Source organism: Raphanus sativus, chromosome 5 (assembly GCF_000801105.2).
Source record: "Raphanus sativus cultivar WK10039 chromosome 5, ASM80110v3, whole genome shotgun sequence".
Taxonomy (NCBI): domain Eukaryota; kingdom Viridiplantae; phylum Streptophyta; class Magnoliopsida; order Brassicales; family Brassicaceae; genus Raphanus; species Raphanus sativus.
In genome coordinates this window covers 13,703,303-13,729,012 of record NC_079515.1, presented here as the reverse complement: position 1 = coordinate 13,729,012, position 25,710 = coordinate 13,703,303, and the positions used below count along the sequence as shown (strand labels likewise).

At 34.9% G+C, this 25,710-nt stretch overlaps 3 protein-coding genes and 1 pseudogene across 4 annotated transcripts; 3 read left to right on the top strand and 1 right to left on the bottom strand.

Annotated features, from left to right (window-relative positions):
• The first annotated feature begins 7,093 nt into the window (after positions 1 to 7,093).
• Positions 7,094 to 8,000, top strand: LOC108859460 (uncharacterized). Of its 2 annotated transcripts, none has more exons than XM_018633365.2 (4): positions 7,094 to 7,254; positions 7,352 to 7,554; positions 7,641 to 7,726; positions 7,809 to 8,000. In XM_018633365.2, exons 2-3 carry the CDS (start codon positions 7,381 to 7,383, stop codon positions 7,695 to 7,697), a joined length of 231 nt encoding a protein of 76 aa, XP_018488867.1. In that variant the 5' UTR covers positions 7,094 to 7,254; positions 7,352 to 7,380; the 3' UTR covers positions 7,698 to 7,726; positions 7,809 to 8,000. The 2 variants fall into 2 exon arrangements, with proteins under 2 accessions (XP_018488867.1, XP_018488866.1); XM_018633364.2 differs by having other exon boundaries at positions 7,641 to 7,738.
• A 2,524-nt stretch (positions 8,001 to 10,524) lies between these two features.
• On the top strand, positions 10,525 to 14,370 carry LOC108862628 (vacuolar protein-sorting-associated protein 11 homolog). Its single transcript, XM_018636818.2, has 6 exons — positions 10,525 to 10,858; positions 10,939 to 11,112; positions 11,184 to 11,507; positions 11,580 to 13,331; positions 13,416 to 13,780; positions 13,920 to 14,370. The coding sequence occupies exons 1-5, from the start codon at positions 10,643 to 10,645 to the stop codon at positions 13,752 to 13,754; spliced, it is 2,805 nt and encodes a 934-aa protein (XP_018492320.1). The 5' UTR covers positions 10,525 to 10,642; the 3' UTR covers positions 13,755 to 13,780; positions 13,920 to 14,370.
• Positions 14,371 to 17,812: 3,442 nt separating this feature from the next.
• LOC108836531 (uncharacterized) lies at positions 17,813 to 18,845 on the top strand. Its single transcript, XM_056985689.1, has 5 exons — positions 17,813 to 17,909; positions 17,996 to 18,112; positions 18,195 to 18,333; positions 18,411 to 18,581; positions 18,644 to 18,845. Exons 1-5 carry the CDS (start codon positions 17,813 to 17,815, stop codon positions 18,843 to 18,845), a joined length of 726 nt encoding a protein of 241 aa, XP_056841669.1.
• Positions 18,846 to 21,761: 2,916 nt separating this feature from the next.
• Positions 21,762 to 25,499, bottom strand: LOC130494867 (uncharacterized; annotated as a pseudogene).
• Between the last annotated feature and the right edge of the window lie 211 nt (positions 25,500 to 25,710).

The following is a 25,710-nucleotide window of genomic DNA, read 5'->3' as shown; positions in this document are numbered from 1 at the left end:
ACCTCCCAAGTACCATTCTCCTCAAGAGCCACATATTCATCTGTAATCGAGTTACGCCAAATCTCGTCCAATATGGCTTGACAATAAGAAGTAGGTTCGATCAATGATGTGATAGCCGCGAGAAAGTGACGATGGCTTTCAGAAAACCACGAACAATCAACATAGAATTCAAGTCCATAAGGAACATCTGAAGAACGAGATACAAACGGTGTAATTGTTTGTAAGACATAGTCCTGGAGCTTAGCTGGGATGCTTTTTGTACGCAGACCACGACCAAGCTCGTGTATCGGAGAAGAAGACGGTGAATTCAAGTCTGCCGTAGACGTTGTCGTCGTAGGCATGGGCAATGGCTCTGTCGCCGTAGTAGAGGTTTCAGTCGGAACAATGGCAGGAGAGGTAGGCTGACCTGCATCTGCGTCAGACGGTGCCTCAGAAGTAGTATTAACCGGTAAGCCAGATTGCTCTGTTTGCTCTGTTTCTGTAGTTGCAGGTACTAAGGGTTCTGCTGTATCAGAATCTGTCGAGGAAGAAAGATCAGGTTCTGTAGGCAATGTTTCAGAGACGAGTTGTGCAGGTTCATCGGTGTCGTGGGGGACACTCTGTTCTGTTTCAGGTTCGAAGGGAGTAGCGGGTAATGGAGATACAAGCTCCGGAGATGCAGAAGAAATCAAGCTGGAACTAGATGACTTAGAGAGCCAGGAACCAGTAGCATACGGGAACTCTGATTCACAGAAGACCACATCTCGAGTCGTGAAAATTTTCTTTGTTTCAGGATTATATATACGCCAACCTTTTTGTCCAGAAGGGTAGCCAAGAAATACTCCTTTAATACTTCTAGAGGCAAATTTGTCTCCTCGATGATTCTGATTATGCGCAAAAGCCGTGCAGCCAAAGATTCGTAAGTGAGATATCGGAGGAGGTCTATTGTAGAGTAGTTCAAAAGGAGTTTTACCGCGAAGCACAGCTGTGGGAGTGCGGTTAATCAGGTAAGCTGCAGTCAAAATACATTCACCCCAAAACTCAATAGGAAGAGAAGACTGAAAACGAAGTGCTCGTGCGACGTTAAGAATATGTCTGTGTTTCCGTTCTGCTCTACCATTTTGTTGTGGAGTACCAACGCAGGAAGTTTCATGTAGTATACCCTGCTCTTGAAAGTATGTCGATAAGCACATAAATTCTGTTCCGTTGTCACTACGGAACTTGCGAACTCGTGTATCAAACTGAACTTGAACCATGGCAATGAAGTTCTTTAATGTTTGAGAAACGCGTTGCTTTGTTGGTAGGAGATAAAGCCAAACGCTACGCGAGTAGTCATCAACCAAAGTCAAAAAGTATCTTGAACCAGAACGAGAAGTAGTGCGATAAGGTCCCCATAAATCACAATGCACCATCTCAAATAAAGCTGTAGTTTTATTAATACTTGTTGGAAAAGAACAACGAGTTTGCTTTGCCCTTGTACAAATCTCACAGGGCTTATTCTGAATCACACTAGTAGTAGATAAAGAAATAGGTAAAAAATCCAAAGCTCTAAAAGAGGGATGCCCGAGTCGATGGTGCCAAACATCTGAAGTCACTGGTTTCTCCTGATGCATCACGCCTGCAAACTCCAGCCCTCGCAGAAAGTATAGCCCTCCAGACTCTTCAGCCACTCCAATCAGAATCTTGGAAATGTGGTCCTGTATCAATCCAATTTTATCAGTGATCTGAAACAAACATCTTTTCTGTCTAGTCAGCTGAGAAACTGAAATCAGATGACATTGAAGACCCTCAACAAATAAAACATTCTGAACCGTAAGCAAAGGGCTAAGAGTAACTGTTCCTCGCTGTGTTGCAAGCGTAATGTGACCATCAGGTAGCTTAACAGGTAATGGAACAGTGTCCCGTATATCAGATAAGAAGGTACGTGAACCGGTCATGTGGTTCGTCGCACCAGAATCAACAATCCAAGAAGAAAGACTAGTCTTACCAGAAAGTGTATTGGTTGCTGGTTTGTGTTCGTTAAGCATTGTGACCAACGTGGTCCACTGGGTTTCAGTCAGGCCTGTAAGTCCCACTCGGTCAGCGGGTGTAAGGGCATGCGCAGAGTGCTGCTGCGGAGAAGAATGTGTCATAGCATGTGCGCGGGCAGCATCTGAAGTCGTGGAGCGATTTGTCGTATTGTTTCCTCGTCCACCGTTGTTTCCTGAAGGAAGGCGTCCACGAGGTCTATCTCCCCACCACTCAGGATAACCAAGGGAACGAAAGCAATTATCAGCAAGATGTCCCTTTCGTCCACAACTTTTACAGAGAAGCTTCATTCTCTCTTCACGAGACAGAGAGGTTCCAGAAGATGTTGCAGGAACAGAGTTTGTTCTAACCGCGTGAGACATATGCTCAGCTTGTTCTTCTAAGACCCGAGTGGTATGCTTGGAGTCTTCATCTTGTAAGAGAGCACTGTATGCAACATCCAGCGAGGGTAATGGGTCTCTAGATAAGAGATTAGATTTGACTGATCCATGAAGAGATTCATCGAGACCCTTGAGGAACTCGTGTAGACGATCTTCCTCTCTTTCCTTTTCCAAATTCTCACCAACAGGGCAGGCACAGGTTTTGGTGATGCGGTGCTCTGCAGGAGATGTCCAAAGCTGCATAAGCTTCCCGTAGTACTGCTCGATAGAGAGGCCATGTTGTCTGCAAGTGGCGAGCTCAGCTTTGATGCGTTGGACACGTTGTCCATTGTTAACGGAGTATCTCCGACGAATGTGTTCCCAATAGTCACTAGCAATCTCTAGATGGGAGAGATTAGATCGAACAGACTCGGTGATCGTAAGCTTAATCCAAGATAAGATAAGAGCGTTGTTGGTCCACCAATCATCAAAGTCGTGAGAGTCTTGATGTGGCTGTGGAATGGAACCATCAACGAAGCCAAACTTCTTCCGTGCCTTAAGTGCCATACGCAGATTCGTAGACTACTCGTTGTAGTTAGGTCCTTTAAGTAATGGTTGAGAGATAACGGACCCCGGATTATCACTAGAGGACAGATCATAAGGTGATATGGTCCTGCGTTTAGTCTCAACACGGTTCGGTGAAGACTCCGAGTTCTTCACGCCTGATTCTTGTGACGTATCGTCGCCGTCTTTGCTTCCCATGATGTCGGTTTAGAAGGTAGCAAAAGAGAAAAAGGGTACGCAGAAAAAATTTGCTTGTTAAAGCTCTGATACCATGTCAAGAAACCTAGAATAGAGTAATGGTTTTCTTGTATTGATCTAGGTCAAAGGACCAAAGTATATATACTTACAATGTTTCCTAATATCCGAAGATATGTATATCTAGATTACAGGAATATTAACATATCTGAATATATCCGAATGTACATTAACATATTCGTATATATCCTCTAATAGAGGGAGAGAAAGAGCAGAACTAGAGAAAGAGACCAAAAGACAAAAAGGAAGAAACAAAAAAGATAAGAGAACAACAAATAAAAAGCATATGTGCCTTGGGCTAATTTCTCCAACATCTTGATAATGAAAAGCCCACGATGAATATAATATGAGATGCTTCAATGTGGTCCATATTCTCAAGCTTAGAATTAAAGAATAATACATTAAAAATAGAGTAATTGGTGGCAGTAACTCCAAATGGAGCATATATTAGTGTTTTATCCTGCAAAGAATCCATGAATTTTCGTGACCATTTTGTCCCTATAATCTAACAGTCCTACCATGACTAGTTCCTCTGTGATGTGCAGAAGGCATTGTTCAGTACATTGGACAATACAAAGTCTCAAAACTTTCCCAAAAGTGGACAAAGAGCTAGAGGTTTGTGGGGTCGTTTCATTTCATAGAATCTATGTTCAAAAACGCAGCCAGAGCTCGACCGTAGCGAAAAGAACCTGTTCGGGAAAATAGCGCGGTGTCGAAATTTATTCTCGTTTTGGCTATCAAATTGCAAAAACACGGCGAATTATGTGAAGAAATCATCAAAATTAAGTCGAATCTGGTGAAAAAATGATAAAACATTGAAGCAAAAGCTAAATACAGTAGGTTGCTGGGTATTCTTAGGGCTGCACAATTCGCAAGGAAGAAGACAAAGTCGAAATTATTTTTCTACCCCTAATTAAATAAACCATAATAAAAATGAGGAAAAATAGCATTTTGGGGGTTTCGAACCCACACTAAGAGGATTTTACATGTAGTTTTGAACCACTAGACTAGTGAACTTCGATACCATTCATCAAAATATAAAGTATATATACTAAGTATTCGATAAAACCTTTAAATAAAATTCTCAGGTACTCCCGATGTATTGTTTATCTTCTAAATTCTAGATTAACTGTTAACATCTACTTTTCATGTATTGAATAGATAAGAAGCTTAGAGTCTACTAGTTAACCGCTAACAAATATTGCTAATCTTATCAGTTAATAAATTATTTATCATCTCATAACTTATACAAAATATGAATGCATCACATATATTTGTAGGCTTAGCTGATATTAACATATGTTTCTGTTATCGTCTATGTTAACTTATATCTAAAATGTCTCATCCACCTGCTAAATTATAGATTAACAGCTAACAAATTTTGAAGTTACGTAAGTGCATAGACTTAGCCGATATTGACATGTTACCGTTAACGTTCTCTGTTAAATAACAGTTAATTTTACATGTACATATTATATGAGTTCTTTGTTATCGGTCAACAAATTATGTATATGCTACGTAAATTTATTAACGTGTATTTGTAATTTTTTTGTCAACATGTATTTTGATTAATAAAGTCCACAATGGTAATTATACACCATATTTAGTACAAACTGGTTTACAAACCACAAGCATACACTTCAAAGATAAGATTGCAAAGAAAGTAAAATACACGTGTATTAAAATTGTGGTCTGCATACTGTTCATGCCGGCTCCGATGTAACTCTCTAAAACATCTTCTTTTCCGGTAATCATATAATTCAAATAAAATCAAAATCAAGATGATTTGTAGTATTCTAAATTTTTCTAAATTATATATGTTTCTTATAGTTTTTCAACTTTGTCTTACAACATAACTCAAGTACAATGTTGGTTAATCATTTTGTTATTTGATAATTATATTCGTACACGTTAATATTTTATTTAACGTGTACATCTTAATTTAACAATATTATATTGCTATTACTAATAATACTTAGTCTTTATACAAAATTATACAAATATGTTATATGCTATTTTTTGCTAGTATTAAATTTTATAATGTTGCCCTACATATGATATGTGTTAAAAAATATCCCAAATACAGTTACGGTTAATCACATTTTCATTCAGAAATATCACAATTTGGGTAACACTATAGCAGTTGTTAGTTGATATTTCTATGTGTAAATATTAACGTTTTATCTAGTAAGTACAAGTTAACATAAATACATTATTTTACTATTACTAATGAAGCTTGTGTCGTTATATGGAATCATACAAAATATTCCGTAAACCTTATACTAGAGCATATTAAATCATACATAAATACTTTATTCTAAAGTTTTGTATTTATCTCCAACAATGCATTAGATGATATGTCTATACGTAAATGTTAACATTTTATTTAACAGCCACATATTAACTTAATTACATCTTATATTATTACCAATAGAGCTTATGTATTTATACTAATAAAGCTTATGTCTTTATGTCTAATATTTCCTAAACCCTATACTAAATCATACAAAGAAATAATTTATGCTAAAGTTTTGTATTTGGTTCTAGTAATTTGTTAGTTGATATTTCTATGCGTAAATGTTAACATTTTATTTAACAGGTACATATTTATTTAACTATATTTTTTATTGTTACTAATAAAGCTTGTCTTTATACTAAATCATACAAAATATTTCCTAAACTTTATACTAAATTGTACAAAGTAATACCATATGCTACAGTTTCATGAACTAATTTGGAATAGTATTCTCCGTTTTGTAAAGATAGGTTATATATACTAGTTTGTTTTGTTGTTTACCAATGATTTGCTGTGGTCTAGTGGAATTTGGAAGGGTTTATAGTTGCCTATGTCTTGTGTTCAATGAATGGAAAAATAGTAATTATACTATCTTCTTCTTCTCTTTGTCGCCTAGGTTTTCTGTAACTTAACCATTGCCGTCATCAGATCTATTATCACTAGACAATACATTTTGCTGCGTTTTTATTCTTTTCTTTTCATCAAAATTGTAGATTTCACATGAGATATTTTATTTTGAGTATAAAATTTGAAAAACTGAAATTTTTTGATGAACCTTATTTATTAACCGATCATACCAAATCGCCGCGGTTGGCCAAAGCTATTCGCCGAATCGCCCTCCATGCCTGCGTTTTGGAACAGGTCCATTACTCTTACAGATGCAATCTCAAACTTATTGTCCAAACAATTGACTCAGACCCTGACTAAGCATGTGGAGAAGAACTCAGCTACAATCTAACCTATGGCTTCTGACGGTCTTACAAACTCTGCACGATAGCTCTTTTTAACTGTTGTGTCAGTCCCGCTGCGTTTCATGTGTCAGACATGGAAGAGTATTTTTGTCAACCCAACACCGAAAAGGCATCACGTGGCTTGACTATATCACATCATGGGCAATATGCTAATTTGACCTCGCTTTTGGAGTATTTGCCTCATTGTCCCTTAAAAATATTATACATTAATTATACACCCTCATAAAAAATTTAAATACAAAACACATGTTAGATTTAATATTGTTGGATATATAGTTACCGCACAGGGTGCGGCGGGCAATTACCTAGTTGACATATATTTGTCTTAAACTTAGTATATTATTAATATTTTTCTTCTTGTTATGAATTTATAATAACTATAATTTATTTAACAATTATTTTTAAAATTTAAATATAGTAGAAAACATTCTATTTAAAAATTAGAGTAGTATTTAATAATTTTGATTTTTAATCATACGAAGCTAAATTGATAAAATAAAATAAATGATAAATGTAGTTTTTTGGTATAAATTAAAATTTTGGATCTATCTAGATATTTTATCACTTTTTTGTGTTTACCCGGATATTTTATCACTAACAACTCAGATTTGGTTTTACCATTTTTTTAATCGGGTTTTCTTTTTTTTTTTGGTCAAACTCGGGTTTAGTTTGGTTATTTGGGGATCGAAATTGATTACGCTGAAAAAAAATCAAAAAGCGGAATCTAATCCCAGGTCTCATTCTTATCAAAATCCCTCTGAAAAAGATCCGAAACTGTGAGCTCTGAATCCGTTACCTAGAGGTAAAATTTCAACTTTTCTTTTTCAATCCAACAAAAACTTCTTTAATATCTGCTCTGGTTATCGATTCAATTTTAAACTAAAGTTTTTCTTGCTCAGCGTAATCGATTTCGAAAGCTCTTTTAAGTATGGGAAGCAGAGCTAATCGTGTGGGAGAAAGATGGAATCAGATGGGCTGTGAAGAAAAATCGAGCGTCATTCAGGAAGAGATTAAAAGGGTTAGTAAACTTCCTTCAAACAGTGTTTATGCAGTTCATCGTCTCAAGGTTCTCAACAAAATCAACGACCTTTTATCTGGCCAAGTAAGTAAAAATCTCAACATTTGGATGAACGGAAAATAAATAACTATTAAACCTGTTTGGGCACTTTCGTTTCCCTGTTGTGACAGAGAACCTTGTCGCAAGAGGAGGAGTTAGAGCTACTCTTCACACAGCTCTCTCTGTAGGAAAAAAAAAAAAGAAAGCCAGAGTTTTGGTCTGTATAACGGTGAAAATTGCCATTTGTAAGATTGAATCATAAGTCTATTTACTGATGTAATTGAAACTCAATATTGCAGGTTGATCAATGGCGTTTTACGAATGTCAATCTAAGCAACAAGCTAGTTCCTCAATATATAGTAACTTGGTGTTTATGGTTTTTTACTTGTATGCATTTAGTTTTACTTAAGACATGTGCATGTCTGTGGCACCTAGTGGTGTCTTTGTCTTTGACCATTAAGATCAGTTTCAGATAAAGACGATTTGGTTAACCTTTGCAGTCCATTGTTATTGTTCTTGCTTAGAATATTTGATTTTGATTTTCACTATGTTGTTTCCACCACTCCAAATTTTGAAAACCGTATTAGAATCGGAAACAGTTTATCAATAAAACTCAACATGTTCTTGGCTTCTAAACTTGATGGCATTACAACACTTGTAGTGATTACAACGCACCAAGTATACGGACTATGAACATATAAAAGCAATCTAGACCAGAGAATTTAGGGGATGGACTACATCCGTCCCCAAAAATAGTGTGATCAGGCCCGACAAACCAAGATGAAAGCTCGGCTCGGCGAGTTAAGGCGTTGGCTCAGTGCTAGAAGCTTTTAGCAGACAAACAAGTCATCGACTGTAAGCATTCAGTCGGGGTCCAGCTCATCGGTCCGTTACTCGGCCCAACGAAATGAGGCCCGTTAAGACGGGATACTTAGGGCGAACACAAAATGATTGCTTATGTAAGGAAGGGGAGATGGAACAAGAATAGGATCCGAGCATTAAGACACACATTTGACGGCTAGAATTAGGGTTTATTTACTTTACTTTCTTGCCGACTTGTACTCTTCCGGTTAGCTCTGTGAACACCGACAAACTCTGCACGTTTCTTTCCTCTTTTGTAACCGACAAACTTTCGATTCGTCTAATGAAACGTTATTGCAATAACCCACTGATAAATTTTGTCCTTATTACTTGTTTTGGACCAAACTCGGTTTAAACAGTTGGCACCCACCGTGGAGCATAGCGAAGTAACGTCATACAGATGAATCCTAACCACAATGGTTCCACCTCCGGTGAAGAGCCAGAAGCTCTAGATCCTACCCCAGTCACCGCAGCACTGATAGGACCAGCCTTCCTTGACACCCTCATGGAATGCATGGCTCGACAAGACGCGGCCCAGAAGGCGGCGACCGAACATATCACCGCTCTAGCTGTGATCCTTGTTCCTCGTGATGGGCCCACCAGCGCAGCAATGACGATGATTCGAGATAGTTGTTCAACACCGACAGAACAACCGACTTCGCGAACCAGGCTGCCGACACTCAGCACTTAGACGTTGGCGAAGTCGTCCTCACTCACGGTGGTCCGGATTTGCAGACGATCCGCAAAATTGCAGAACTCAAGCAGTCACTTCAAGACATCCACTCCAAGATGCACTGCATGACGACCTCCACCCTATAGATCAAGCGTATCCTCGCCGAGACTCTTTGAACCCCTTTTTCTCGGAAAATAACTAACGTACGGCTCCGACCAATGAAAAAATTCTGCCTACCAACTTTTGATGGTCTTACTGACCCGACGGCTCACGTTACATCCTTTAACATCACCATGAGAAAGGCAAACTTCTCCGACGAAGAGAAAGACGCCGGTTATTGCCAACTTTTCGTTGCAAGCCTCGCAGGGGGAGCCCTCAGTTGGTTCAACAGTCTATCTGAGAACTCCGTCAACAGTTTCCATGATCTGTCAACTGCATTCCTCAAGAACTATGTCATGTTCACCAGTCATGATGTAATTGTACTATTCATATATTAATCTTTTGTTTTTTATTAATTTATTTTAAAAAGAAGCAACATACTAAATTTAAATTGTTTGCATTAGTTTTTCTATGAATTATTATTAATTTTATGATATTTTTGTTTTCTTCAAAATTCACTTCGAAATTTTTATATTTGACTAAACTAAATAAAGTATACTGAAATTAAAATTTATTTTATATAATATATACTATATATTTTAGCTTGTGTTTTTAATTTCACCAGAAAGAAACAACAACTATTATAATGAGTTAATTGAAATTTATTTTAAATGCATTGGTAGAATCAATAAATTAAAAGAAATATAAAAGGAAATACTTAATTTATTGTAAATGCAATGACTAATTATGCAAATAAAAAGAAATATTTAATCTGATATTCATATTTTCAAACAATCTCTTTATTATACTATGCATATTTCCAAACAGTACCAAAATGTACTTCACTTTTAATAGTATATATATATATATATATATTATTAAAACTGAAGTACAAATTATGTTGTTTGGAAACATGAATAGTTGTTTAAAAAAACATGTTTGTTTGGAAATATAGATATCAGTTTAAAAAGATGTTTGTTTGGAAATATGAATAGCAGTTTAAAAAAACTATAATGTTGTTTGAAAACATGGATAACAATATATTAAAAATTAAAGTAAGGTTTATGTTATTAATAAAAATTGGAAGTACACTATATTATGAAAAAACTATCTATTTAGACCAGCTTTAAAATATAGGTATACAAAAATGGACTAATATAATTTCCTAAAATATTTTTTGTCTAAACTAATCACAAAAATAAAATTTAAACTTTATATATATATATCAAATCAAAATAATAATTTAAAGTTGATTTATATGAAAAGTTAATTTAAAATATGCATATATTCAAAAATTTATTTTTACTAAAATATTTTCCAATAACTATTATTTATATGATGGTACATATAAAATATAGTATAAAATGATAATAAACCGATACAAAACCAGTCGAACAGCATTGCATGTCTACCCGATAATAAACCGATAGAAGGGTGATCTGATCTGAGAAGAAAACCTAGAAAAAATCCCAAATTTGATCACGCGATCATCGTGCGGAGATGTACCAGTGGAGGAAATTCGAATTCTTCGAGGAGAAATACGGAGGCAAGATACCTGAAGACGTCACCGGAGAGATACAATGCTGTTCAAGTGGCCGTGGCAAAGTCGTCATCGGCTCCAGTGACGGATCCGTCAGCTTCCTCGATCGCGGTATCAAGTTCGATTCCGGTTTCCAAGCTCACTCTTCCTCCGTCCTCTTCCTTCAGCATCTCAAGGTTTCCCTCCCTTTCGATCCATTCTGTTATCCGATCATTTCTATGGAAATTGAGGTTTTTATCTTTGTGATTATTCATAGCAAAGGAACTTCCTGGTGACGGTGGGAGAAGATGAACAGATATCGCCGCAGCAGTCAGGGATGTGCCTGAAGGTATTTGACCTCGACAAAGCGCAGGAGGAAAGCACGAGCTCCTCTGCTCCCGATTGCATTGGTATCTTAAGAATATTCACCAATCAGTTTCCTGAAGCTAAGGTGGTCCAACATACTCTTTTTTTTTATGCGCTAACATATATGAGAATGATTGATACCATTTGCCATTGCAGATTACTTCTTTTCTTGTCCTGGAGGAAGTTCCACCGATATTGCTCATAGCCATTGGCTTAGATAATGGCTGTATTTATTGTGTGAAAGGAGACATTGCACGAGAGCGTATCACCAGGTTTAAGCTTCAAGTAGACGGAGTTTCAGACAAAAGACAAACCCCTATCACAGGCTTGGGATTCAGGCTTGATGGTCTGTCGCTTCTGTTGTTTGCTGTAACTCCTGACTCGGTCAACTCGTTTGCTATGCAAGCGCAGCCTCCTAGAGTGCAGACGTTGGATCATATTGGGAGTGGTGTCAATACTGTTACTATGAGTGACCGTTCGGTATATACTTCTACTTGAATCTTCTTTTCGTTGTTTTCTTGTGGAAAGTTTGATGCATGTTGTGTTCTGCAGGAATTGATTGTTGGTCGACCTGAAGCTGTTTATTTCTATGAAGTTGATGGACGTGGTCCTTGCTGGGCTTTTGAAGGAGAGAAGAAGTTCATGGGGTGGTTCCGTGGCTACCTTCTATGTGTCATCGCTGATCCTAAAACTGGGACCAACGTTTTCAATGTCTACGACCTCAGGAATCGACTTATAGCGTATAGCCTGGTCGTTGATAAAGTCTCCAACATGCTCTGCGAGTGGGGAAATGTAATACTTATAACGGCTGACAAGTCATTGCTGTGCGTTGCGGAGAAAGATATGGAGAGCAAGTTAGATATGCTGTTCAAGAAAAACCTCTACACTGTGGCGATCAATCTTGTCCAGAGTCAGCATGCCGATGCCGCTGCTACTGCCAATGTGATGAGGAAGTATGGAGATCACTTGTATGGCAAACAAGATTATGACGAAGCTATGTCTCAGTACATCAACACGATTGGTCATCTTGAACCATCGTTCGTGATACAGAAGTTTCTGGATGCACAGAGGATCTACAATCTTACTAATTACCTGGAGAAATTGCATGAGAAGGGTCTAGCATCAAAAGACCACACAACTCTTTTGCTAAACTGTTATACTAAACTGAAGGATGTAGAAAAGCTTAACACGTTCATCAGGAAGGAAGATGGGATCGGCGAGCTCAAGTTTGATGTGGAAACAGCCATCAGGGTCTGTCGTGCAGCTAACTACCACGAGCATGCGATGTATGTTGCGAAAAAGGCAGGAAAACACGAGTGGTATTTGAAAATTTTGCTTGAGGATCTTGGAAACTACGACGAAGCCTTGCAGTATATTTCGAGCCTTGAACCAAGTCAAGCTGGCGTAACAATAAAAGAGTATGGTAAAATCCTTATAGAGCACAAGCCAAAAGAGGCGATAGATATACTAATGCGACTTTGCACCGAGCAAGGAACTTCAAATGGTGTTTACTTGTCCATGTTGCCGTCACCTGTAGACTTCATCAATGTGTTTGTTCAGCATCCACATTCGCTGATGGATTTTCTCGAGAGATATGCTGAAATAGTTAAAGATTCACCTGCTCAAGCAGAAATCAACAACACACTCCTGGAGTTATACTTGTCCAAGGACTTGAACTTTCCATCAATCTCTCTATCAGAAAATGGTCTAGATCAGAATTTCACAGATCATTCAGTAGCAGCTGCAATGTCCAAAACTGGTTCTGGAAAAAAGGAAATTGCTGATTCGAATGATACAATAGAAAAGGATTGTGTGGAAAGACAGCAAAAGGGACTAGAGTTGCTCAAAATAGGCTGGCCATCAGACCAAGAGCAACCACTCTATGATGTTGACCTTGCTATAATTCTTTGTGAGATGAATTCGTTCAAAGAAGGGCTTCTGTATCTGTACGAAAAGATGAAACTTTACAAGGAGGTTATTGCTTGCTACATGCAGAATCATGATCACGAGGGACTGATTGCTTGCTGCAAAAAGTTAGGCGATTCTGGCAAGGGTGGGGATCCGTCTCTCTGGGCAGATCTTCTCAAATATTTTGGTGAAATCGGAGAGGACTGTACTAAAGAGGTGAAGGAGGTTCTTACTTATATTGAACGAGATGATATTTTACCTCCTATAATTGTTCTTCAGACCCTAGCGAAGAATCCATGCCTCACACTCTCTGTAATCAAAGACTATATCGCACGGAAACTTGAACAAGAATCAAAGATAATTGAAGAGGATCGGCGAGCTGTTGAGAAGTATCAGGTTGGTTGTTTCATTCATCAATATAGTTTCTCTTTGTTTCTAGGAAAAATTGCAAATCCTAACTATTGCATTTGAATGGTGCAGGAAACGACAAAAAACATGAGAAAAGAGATTGAGGACCTTAGGTCAAATGCCAGGATATTTCAACTAAGCAAGTGCACTGCTTGCACTTTCACACTGGATATCCCTGCAGTCCATTTCATGTGTATGCACTCATTCCATCAACGTTGCCTTGGTGACAACGAAACAGAATGTCCCGAGTGTGCTCCCGAGTACAGATCCGTGGTGGAAATGAAGAGAAGTTTGGAGCATAACTCGAAAGACCAAGCTCTGTTCTTCCAGCAGGTAAAGGGCTCGAAAGACGGGTTTTCTGTAATTGCAGAGTATTTTGGGAAAGGAATCATCAGCAAAACTAGTGACTGAACAACTCATTCTCTTCATCCCTGATGGTAACCACTCAACTCTATTTTAATTAATTTAGAAAACTTCTCTTCTATTTTTTAAGTAGTCGAAACCTTGAGAAAATTCAATTGCAAAACAACGATAGTGAACAGATACATATTTTCTTATTTATTGATGTCTTTTCAGGGAAGGCGGGTCAAGATAGGCCGACATAAACCGTGTAGCATCTGTGTATTTCTTTTGTTTTGTTTGGACCTCTGTGTTCCTGTGATTGTGAGGTATCCGTTGAAGCTCGAATCCTTCTACTTTTAAGGCTAAAATATTAAGTATGCAGAGCTGGTGATGCCGTATGACTGATCTTATTTTGCTTATCTGATTATCTGTTTAAGAGTGGGTTGCTTGGGATGTATCAACAGGTGAAGAAGTTTTTGTATGTTTTGATTTTTATATTTGGAAGTCCAAACGTTTTGTTTGCTTTGCATTCGATCCAATGGTTTAAGAGACTTGAGAGTTATATTGCATGCTATCCCCAAAAATTGTTATCTTGTAATAAAAGACTACTTAATAATCCGTGTCTTGCACTGGATGAGATTATTGATTTTATTATTTTTTTAATAGGCATGAGTATTTAGGTATCCGTCATTTTTTTGGATACCGGGTTTTTTAGGTTTGAAAATTACGTCTTGTTTGGATATTACAAAATTTCGAGTCGAGTCCTTCCGAGTTTGAGTGGGTTCGGTTTTGATGTAAAAAAACCTTAAAATAACTGAATAACTAATATATCTGAAACAGGTTCATACTCAAATTAATCATATTACCCGATTCGGTTCAGATATTTTGTATCCAAACTACCCAAATGCACCAAAAAACTAAAATTACTCATTGGACACGCTTTTTTGAGTATTTCTATACAAACTATCATATTTTATCTGAAAATACACAAAATAATTAATATATTTAATATATAATTTTGATTTTAATTTTTAAAATAATTATACATATAATTATAAATAATATTTTTAAATATATATTTACATTTCGGAAATCTTCGGATACTCATTCGGTTCTCATTTCGGATCGGGTTGAGTACCGGTTCTTCGGATACATCAATTTAGGAACAATTCGGTTATTTACCCCGTGTCTGATCGAGTTCGGGACCCTAAATTTCGGTTCGGTTTCGGCTCAGTTCGTCAGTTCCGAATATTTTGCCCAGCCCTACTTTTTAAGATAAAAAACATTATATCTGTTTAATCCGGATATTAGTTTGGTATTACGTTACTTTTTTAACCTCCTAAAATATAAACTAGAGCTTGATCCGTGCATCCGCACGGGTTGTTATTTTCATTTTTATATAAATGAATATTATTTAAATGTTTATTGGTTTATATTTTAAATATTTTATAAATACAACAATTAAATAGTTTACGTGCTATAGAAAATAGTGATCCGTGCCCACTACTAAGCTTTTGACAAAATATTGATCTATTGATATGTTTGAATAATATTTCTTTTAACATGAAATTTTTTTTTCAAATGTAATAAGAATTTAAATATTTTAATCAGACATGGATAATATAGTGAGATTTAGATACGTTAGAAAAATAATATTTGGTTATAAACATTAAACATTGTTTTACAAAGATATTTATATTTTCTTGTTGAAAATAATTAATAGTAATTGAAATGATTAAACATATATGTTAGAAATTTTTGAAATATATATAATCTTAGGTGAGATTATATTATATTAAAAATAATATTCACTTACAAATATTTCATATTGTTCTATAAGTTATTTAAAAAAAAAATTTAATGGTAAGTTGAGCATATATTTTAGGAATATTCATAATATTGTTTAATATCAAATTTAAACTTGATTTTGGTTCAAAATAATTAATGGTGACATTATCCAAGTTTAATATAGTTAAAATCCATTTTAAATTTGAATATCCCTAAAGTTAACTAATTTGTTTAAGAAAATATATTAAATACGAAATTAAGTTAAATTTAATTTAGAAAATAGTTTAATAAATAGGAAAGACAATGATTCCTTATGTCGAACTTAGGAATATTTTATATTTGTACTTCTGTTTTAATAGAATATAGTTACCATTCTAAATCCATATTTATTTTGTTTTGTTCGGTTGAAGTAATCGAGGTTTTTAATTTTTCGGTGATAAACCTAAAACTATTATATTTGTTTGGCTTCATGTTATATGAATTTTTGACAGTTCTTATGTCGAACCAATGATTTCATTTTTAAGTTTCTAAATGCTTGCAAAATCAAATAAAATCTAAATAATAATTTAAGAAAAAGGACATCCAATATTATTTGTATTGTTTGTACAAACAATGTTGGTGATATTTTAAGATTTTGTATTTTATATAAGATAATCTATTATTATTTTTGTTGTTTGAACTTAGACATAATATAAAAAGTTGTATATTTATACTCATATAAATTGGTTTTTATTGAGTTTAATAATGTAAATTTTGATTAGTGTTAATGTGAGTACCTGCATAGCATGTTTCCCATGTCTTCTCGATCTGATCTTGCATCAGGTCCTTCATATGATCTTATGATCATCTAAAACGGTAAAAAAACACATTAAATTTAAATAATCACATACGAAAACATCATTAGAAGTTAACCACTTACCTTTAACTTCGATTGTTTTAGAAAACTCTCGGTGCAATCAACTCCCCAAAGAAATCCTTTTTAGTCACTCTCGTTCAGACCATCAGCCATCCATGTACACGACCATAAAACATGGTATAGAGTTATATTCTCATCATCATCATCATCATCATTCTCACCAACCTGTCTCCTCCTCTCAATCTTGTCAAGTTCCTCTAAAAAAACCCAACAGTAAAGTGTTATCTTCATAGACCTGAGAAGAGCTTTGAAAGAGATCTCCATGAGTTGTGTAGACGCTATTTGATATCACAGTTGCCAAAAGTAACATTTTGAAACAATATATACATTTGGAGTATACCGTTGGACCCTACTCATCATCGTATCTGTCACATGTCTTTTTCAAGAAACCAAGTTAGATATGAAACTTTCAATTTCTAAAATATTTTCACTCAAGCATTTTAGTTGATGCGAATCTTAATGATTTTTTTTAAATGATATTATTCAGTAGTTGTACAAAGAGAATTTTAAATAATTTCAATTCACTATTACAAATGTTAAAAATGTATGAACCAAAAGAGCTTATTGAAAAAAATAGAATGCGAACACATTAAATTGTCTCGAGTGTAGTTAAAAAACTTAGTGTGTGAACGCATTAAATATTAAATGATTGTGAAGCCGACACGTCAGGAAATTCAAAAAATACAGTGTGAATGCATTAATTACGAATGCATCTCTTTTAATATATAGGAGATTTTCTATTATATTTCAATTTGTTTTTCGGGAAAATACTTTGGATAGCACAAAAAAAATTGATGACAAAAAAACATAGGGCTTTTTTGCTTAATAACCAAAAAAAAATTAGATTTTAGGAGAGAGAGTAGAGAGAGATAGGAAGAAAAAGTAGAAGAGATGGGGTGTTTTTAGTTAGTGAATTTTGTTTTTTTTGGTGTGTATATTTCACCCAATTTCCCAAAAGCATATAAGACATTTTTCTTCCAAACTAACATTAATTAAAAGATGGGAAATTACCACTAATACCATTTTCTAACTACCACTTTTCAATTATACACTAACCAACTATACCACCAGATTTTTAATGGTCAAAATACCATTTTACCCTTAGATAATTAAACCTAGATTACTCTCCTTCTCTCCAGCGACATGTTTCTCTTGCCGGATGTATCGTCTCCTATCGGTAACTGTGGAATCGCAATTGAGTACGCCTCTCATTTCAGGTAACGATGAGTGAGGGACTCGGACTGCTCTCTTTGCCACTGGTGCTTTTGGTCTATGGTACGCCTTCGAGTAGAGGGTTCGACTTGTCTGGCTCAGGCGTCCCCACAACTCTCTCGCAAGTTCACCCACACAGTCACACATTCGGTGCATCTTGTTAGCTCTCAAGAATCCTTAAACATCTGTTTCTCTCTGTGAGAATCAACCGATGTCGGCTTCATGTGCTGTAACACCGTCTGTTAGAACAGAACTATTCAGCTCATTATCTAAAAGACCCACCTTTCCTGCTCAAACTCGTCGACCAAGTAAGTTCTCTCCACCCTTTTCCATCAGATTCTCCTTAGATTAAGCTTTGAATCTCATTAAAAGTTTTGATCTTTTTGCAATGAAGGGAACAAATGTGAAACCAGCAGAAGGGGTTTTGCAGTGAGAGGGATTGTTGCTTCTGGAGTTTCAGTCATGGGCACTCCTCCTTCACCATCATCAGCTGCTTCTCAGATAATTCAAGGTTTGAATCTTGAAGCTTTATTATTTAAAATATTGTGGCTCTTTGGCTTCTCTGTTTAATTGGATGATGATTCTTTATTTAGGTGGGGATAGATTAGCTTTTAAACCAGAAGGATATAACTTTTGGGAATGGAGAGGTCACAAGATTCATTATGTGGTTCAAGGAGAAGGCTTGCCTCTTGCTCTTATTCATGGCTTTGGTGCTTCTGTCTTTCACTGGAGGTAACATACTAACATCTAAACCATTTAGATTATGATTCTCTCTTGAGTTGGGGACACTGAGACTGCAATTGTAATAGGTATAACATTCCTGAACTGGCTAAGAAGTACAAAGTGTACGCCTTGGACTTACTCGGTTTCGGATGGAGTGACAAAGCTCTCATAGAGTATGATGCAATGGCTTGGACAGATCAAGTTATTGACTTTATCAAAGAGATTGTCAAAGAGCCAGCTGTTGTGGTTGGAAACAGGTAACTCTCTATCGCTCTTTTTGGGTCAAATCCGTAACTGAAACAAACTTTTTTTTGCACAGCCTAGGGGGATTCACAGCTTTGTCAGTTGTGGTGGGATTACCAGAGCAAGTCACAGGAGTTGCGCTTCTTAACTCTGCAGGACAGTTTGCATCCGAGAGTAGAAAGCAAGAGGAAGCTGAGGAAACCTCCGCGTTAACCAAGTCTGTAGTTAAGCCACTCAAAGAGATCTTCCAACGTGTGGTTCTTGGGTTCTTGATCTGAGTAGGCGCTTGGAGATGAGCCGGAGCTCCGGTAACGTGACGGGGTGACCGGACTCGACGCGTTGCTGAAGCAGAGAGGGGACACTGAGTCGTGGACCACTCTTTCTCAGTATCTCCTTCAGTGTATCTGTGGAAGCGACTGAGGACAGGAGCCTCGTGCTGAAGAAACTCGTCTTCGCAACCAGGTGAATCCTGATGTACATTGCACCTCCGGATGTTGCAGATGTGAGGACGGAGAACAGAAGCTCAAGTGATGGAAAGAATGGGATTTCTAAAATAATCTGCTCAAGAATTGAAAACCGCTGGGCTTCATTCATATTTTCTCTCCTAAAGCTGGAGACAAACATGCTTAGACCTGATGGTCCAATGACATAACCAGCAAGATTTGCCATCTGCAAATTGAGAAACTTTATAAATACTTTCATAAAGATTTACTTATAATTTTTGTATGAATTTATAAATGATCTATAAACTCTTCTAACTGATTTATAAATTGATTTATAAACTCTTATAAACTATGTTATGAAGATTATTAAATTCTTATAATCTTACAATTAAGAAAAAAAATTGAGAACTTATAAATAGAGAATATAGATCATTTATAAATTCTTACAAAAATTATAAGATGGATAGAAAAGAATAGAGAATTTGTAAATGATCTATAAACTCTTCTAACTGATCTATAAATTGATTTATAAACTCTTTTACATTGTGTTATGAAGATTATTAAATTCTTATAATCTTTGGAATAAACCCTTATAAATAGATTTATAAACTCTTATAAATAGATATATGACCTTGTAATTAATTTATAAACAATTTTAAATAAATGTATAAACTCTTATAAATAGCTTTTAAGTTCTTGTAAATAGTTTTATAAACCCTTTTAAATATTTTATAAACCTTTATAAAATGTTTATAAATTAGTTATAATGGTTTATAAAATGTTTATATATTAGTTATAATGGTTTATAAATTATTTGTAAGAAATTATATATAATTTATAAGGGTTTATAAATAATTTCTAAAGATTTATAGATCATTTGTAATGGTTTCTAAGTTATTTATATTGGTTTATATATACTCTGGTCTGGATGATCTTGTAGCTTTACTAAAGTTCTGGTTTTTCACGCTTCTTTTATTTGTAAAGCAGTTGTGCGTGAAAGAGAAAGTGGATTAAGTCTCTAGTATCTTCGTAATGATTTGTCTCAACAGATATTTTAGTGAGCAGTATTAGTTATGCTATGGTGTTTAAATGAGCAAGAATCCCCGAGAAGTACTTCCACAAAACAGTATATTAACTATTCTATGGTGTTTATAAAACCTTATAAATATTTTTATATATTCTTATCACTGATTTATAAACCTTTATAAATAGTTTATATACATTCTTAGAAATGATTTATAAACACTGATTTGAACGTAGAATTATTGACTCGAGAAATGACCTGTTATAATGCAGCTAAGTAACTGAGACTACTCTTTTTACTACATTTTGTTTCTTGTAATAGACTATGAGTATGCATTGAGACTTTTACAGAATGTTTCTCACATGGGATGATACAAAAGTATATGTTTTGCAAAGCTTTTTTGCGTTCATGGTCTTTTTGAGCGATTTTTAAAAAATCAGCTTATAAGCCATTATAAATCAGTTTATAAACCTTTATAAATTTCTTCATAAACACTTATCATTCAGTTGACAAAAAAATTCCTGAAAACAATTTATAAACTCTTATAAATCAGTTTAGAACTTTCATAAATGATTTTTGAATTCCTTATACTCATTATGTCTAGCATTCCTCACAAGAATTCTCAAGTTACACACATTTATATGTTTTTATAGATATATGCGATCAACTCTTATTTAAAAACTTGGAACAAATTGATTTTTTTAGCAAATAACTGTATGATTGATGTTGTAGAGAGAAACTCACACACATTAAGACAGAATTGAACAACATTTAAAGAGTTTACGAAGTCGGTTGTTTAGAACATATTCGTATAAATTGTTTTTATAAATGTTTTATAAACTCTTATAAATTATTTACATACCTTTTAAAACCGTATAAAATTATTTTATCAACTCTTATAACTTGTTTAATAAGTCTTTCTAAATGGTTATAGACTCTTATAAATGATTTAAGAGATTTTCTAAGTGATTCATAAACCAATAAACCTTATGAATTGTATACATACCCCTTATAAATAGTTTATAAACTTTCATAACATTTTTATAAACAGTTATAAATGGTTTATAGACTTTATTAATTGTTTTATATAAACCTTTATAATTGGATTAGAGACTCTTTAAAATAATTTATAAACTTTTATAAATAGATTATAAGCTTTACCAATTGTTTTATGAACTATTATAAATGATTTATGAGTCTCTACAAATCTCTAATTTATAAATTTATAAACACTTCACATTGCTTTAAATAAAGTTTACAAATGATTTACAAGTTCTTATTAATTATTTATATATCCTTATAAACCCTTATAAATTATTTTAGAAACTCTTATAAATTGTTTTTATAAGTCTTTATAAATTTTTATAGACTCTTATAAATGATCTAGGAGACGTTATAATTGATTCCTAAACTTTTAAACCTTATAAATTGTATACATACCCCTTATAAATTGTTTATAAACTTTCATAGCGTTTTTTATAAATGGTTTATAAACTTTATTAATTATTTTATAAACCTTTATAAATGGAATAGAAACTCTTACAAATAATTTATAAACCCTTATAAATAGACTTATAAACTACTGTTTTATAAACTTTTATAAATAATTTATAAACTCTTGTTTGCTCTTCAAGCACTGACGCCTTGGGACAGATTCTTCGAAACATAGGCTGTTTTGGTTCTTTGATCTTTCTTCTCCATAAATTCGTAGACCCATTTCACGAGCTTCAAGTTGGAAGTTGAGGGACAGGGGGAGCTGTAAAGTAGGTGAAAATGAAGAAGCCAATAACCATGTTTATGACAATCCCACCTTTAAAAAGAGAAAGTTTCAAATGTTAAAAAATAGGCTCTGATGATGATGAACAGAGGAGTTTGTTTTTGAGAGAAAGAACCTGAAGCTAAGCAAGATGTTAAATGCCTAGAATAAGTTTCCTTCTTAGTAGGAAGCTCGTAGTTGACGAGAACTCGTGAGGAAAGAGAAGACTCTCCAGATGAAAGCATGGGAAGACAAACATCAGTCACAACCACCAGTTGATTGTTGCTTGTCGAAATTTCTCCAAAACCGTAGCTCGGTCCCTCTCTCCCAGATCACTGTACTGCACACAAGCAACAGACATCGAATGTGAACATAATCTAAAGGAGGAAGGAGAGTGTAACATAATCTAATGTTAAAACTGAAAAAGTAAATGAGTCATCAAGAAGAGCATTTTGTTCTCAAATCAAGTATACATTAGATCTCCACGGATACAGAACACTATGAATCCTATATATATAAATTAATCCAAACATAATGTAACATAATCTAATGCTGAATCGATGGCTGGTCATGATGAAGCAAGCAAGTGACTAACCAACAAGAGTCTTCTCAAAATCAGGAACAGAACACTAAAGAATCCAATATCAAAAATGGGAAGAAACAACCTAATGACTAAATAAGCATTAATAATTTGTTTTATACAATAGTTTGTTCTCTCTCAGCCAAATCACTGTACTTGCAAATACAACATAGAGGTTGAATGTGAACATAGTGTAGAGGAAGTACACTGATCAGGATAAAGCAAAAGCAAGTGATTAAACAACAAGATTCTCTTTTTCGAATCAAAGAACATTAGATTCTCCAGAACACTAAAGAATACGAAATCAACAAGTTCAAAACCGAAACAATCAACAAGTTGAAGAAGAGAATAGTACCAAGGCAGCAAAGGAGATGAAAGGAAGAGTGGATAAGGAAGAGGAGACGGCGTGGAGTTCGTCGCGAGAGCTGCAACAGACTACAATGGGAAGCCATGGACGACGACCTAGCACTCCTAGTAACTCCACCACTGTCTCCTGTGCGTTTTCGAGTTCAGAATCTCAATTTCCGAGCGCTCCTTTAACTCTCTCTTTCTCTCTCACTTTTTTCTCTCTAACGGCGCCGGCAAAATTAAACAGAGACCAGTACATTTACGTGGCAAAGCTCGCCGAGCAAGCGGAGCGTTTTACGAGGACATGGTACAGTTCACGGAGCAATTCGTCAAAGACGCCACTCCAAAAGAGGAGCTTACGGTGGAAGATCGAAACCTCCTTTCAATCGGGTACAAGAACGTGATCGGATTTCAAAGCGCCGCCGTGGTGGATCGAGAGAAAAAAGCTTTAGGGTTAGTTTAGTCATTGTAATTATATATATTAGGTATTTCTGAAAATGACTATATACTAATGGTATACATAGAAAGTGGTATCACCAAAGTGGTACAAGTGAAATTTCCCCTTAAAAGATTAAATAAAGTTATTGATTTAAATATTAAATCTTCATTTTAAATCTAGAGAACTATCTTAGGATAATCCTTAAAAACAATTTATCACAAAAATAAATAGGTTTCATTAAAGAGGTGAATGACAATTATACAATTATTTTATAGGTAAACTACAAATAAATAAATATTTTAATATACATTCTTTTGAAAAACCTAAAAATTTTTGAAACTCTCTTTTGAATTTTTCTTCTCATTTTTTTCAAACTTTTTTCAAAATTTGTTTTTAAAGAAAATTTTCATACATGATATCTTCATGACTTTGAGTTTAAGAATACCTTACTTAATATGTATGATGTATTTATGAATATGAGTTTAGGAAGACATTCGGAAAGATATTCCTAAAATGATAATATCCTTATGATTTTTTAATATAAAAATCATTCTATTATTAAGATTTGAGATAGTCTTTGTAATTAGACCGCAATAAATCAGTCAATAAAATATATATATTTACGAAAATATATATATCAGTTTTAGCTAAAAATTTATAGTTTCATTGTCTGTTCGGAGAATCTAGCATATTCTGAAATCATGGAATCTTCTCTTTGACTCTTGTATTTCTTCTAATTCTGTTGAGAATTTTGACCATGAGGATGACGAACTGTCATGTCATTATAAATTTAAGTTTATGAATACTCTCCAAAATATATATATAATATCTCATGAATTTAAGTTTTGGAAAACTTTAGTGATCAGTATAATATCTACCTAAAATTTACTGTGATATTGATAATAGAGCAATTGGCATGTTAAATAGATAATAAGATGAAAATTTGTAACAATAGAAGAATAGTCAAAATTATGTCAAGGTCCATTCAGTTTAGGCGTATAATGACATCGATGTCCTTAATAACCTTTTATGAGTTTTAAAATATTTTGTACCTTAAATATTGAAAACTTTACTTTTAGAGACACATTTCATGTTTCCAATTACTCAATAAGGAACATTGGACTTTGAGGATACTTTCATGTATTGAATGACCTACATACCCTTAAACTAGTTATTCTTATGTTCTGTTACGTTTCCTAACCGGACAAAATTGACTAATTATTAAAATAACAATAATCCATTAATTCTGTCGAAAGCTAATCCTATTTACCAAAAATAAATAAATCTAAATCCTTTAATTGACTGCGACTTTTCACGAACCCCGATCACTTTTTCTTTTTCTCCTTTCGAGAATAGAATCTGGGAAAAACTCTCATCTCTTACAAGCTTCCATTATTCGAGACCACCGGTTTGGAGAATCTCGCTTGCGGAATCAAAGCTATTAGAATCGGTCGGCGCTGTGGTTTACTCCAAATCTCCGACATGGAAGATCTGTTTCTCTATTCTGTTCTCCAACATGAAATTTTCTAATTTAGTTTTGTGTGAGTTCTTGATATAAACTCAACTCTATGTTCTTCTGTTTAATCTGCAGAAAAGATTTATCTTTGATTCTAAACTCCGACATTCACTCGGCACCTATCTTTGATTCCTCACCACTTCACAACTCTTCTGGCCACTGCTCGTCGCACAACCACACAATCCCCATCCACACATCTCCCGAACACACACTTCACAACCACTCCACTCCTGACCACACATCACATGTCCACATAACCTCTGACCATAAATCTGCTGAACAGCTGACGCCTAACCATGAGGCACCCGACCACAACTCACCCAACCACAACAGCCTTAGCAACCCGTCTCCCACAGCCACACATGATACACCTAATGGGCACCTTTTGTTTTGCTCTTAATGTGCCATTCGGCTTATGTCTACTCATGTAGTTTAATTTCACGAACTCAGTATGTGTGGCTCTTTTGATATTTAACTAACATATTGCATACTCATGCCTATCTTCATCTAATGTCCACAACTGCGTGTCCACCACAAACCTAACCACTGATTCAATACTCAACCCAATCCCTTCCAAATCAAAGTAACAGCCTTGTCCACCAAATTGTGTACACAGAAACTTGTCTACATAAATTTTGTAACATTTTCGTGTCCATATAAATTATATCTCACAAAAAGTTGTATAAAGGAAAAAAAGATTTGTAATGTTAGAGAGTTATAGTGAAATCTTCTTACCTTCTCTTTCACCGTATCTCTCAACACAAATCCAAGCTCTGGCGAAAAAGATGTCTTCCTCTACTTTCACCACTTTCGTATCCTTCACCATCTACCAAACACCCTCGTAGCACTCTAACATGTCTGCCGCTGTTAGATCTTTAGCTTTTATTCCAACGACCAAAAAAAAATCATTTTATCCCATACACCTACTTTTTGACTTAACTCATTTATCATTTATTGCAACTGAACGGAAACTTAGTCAAAAATCTTAAAGTTACCTCTTTAAAAGTTACACACTTCTCTTTAGAAAAAAATATGGT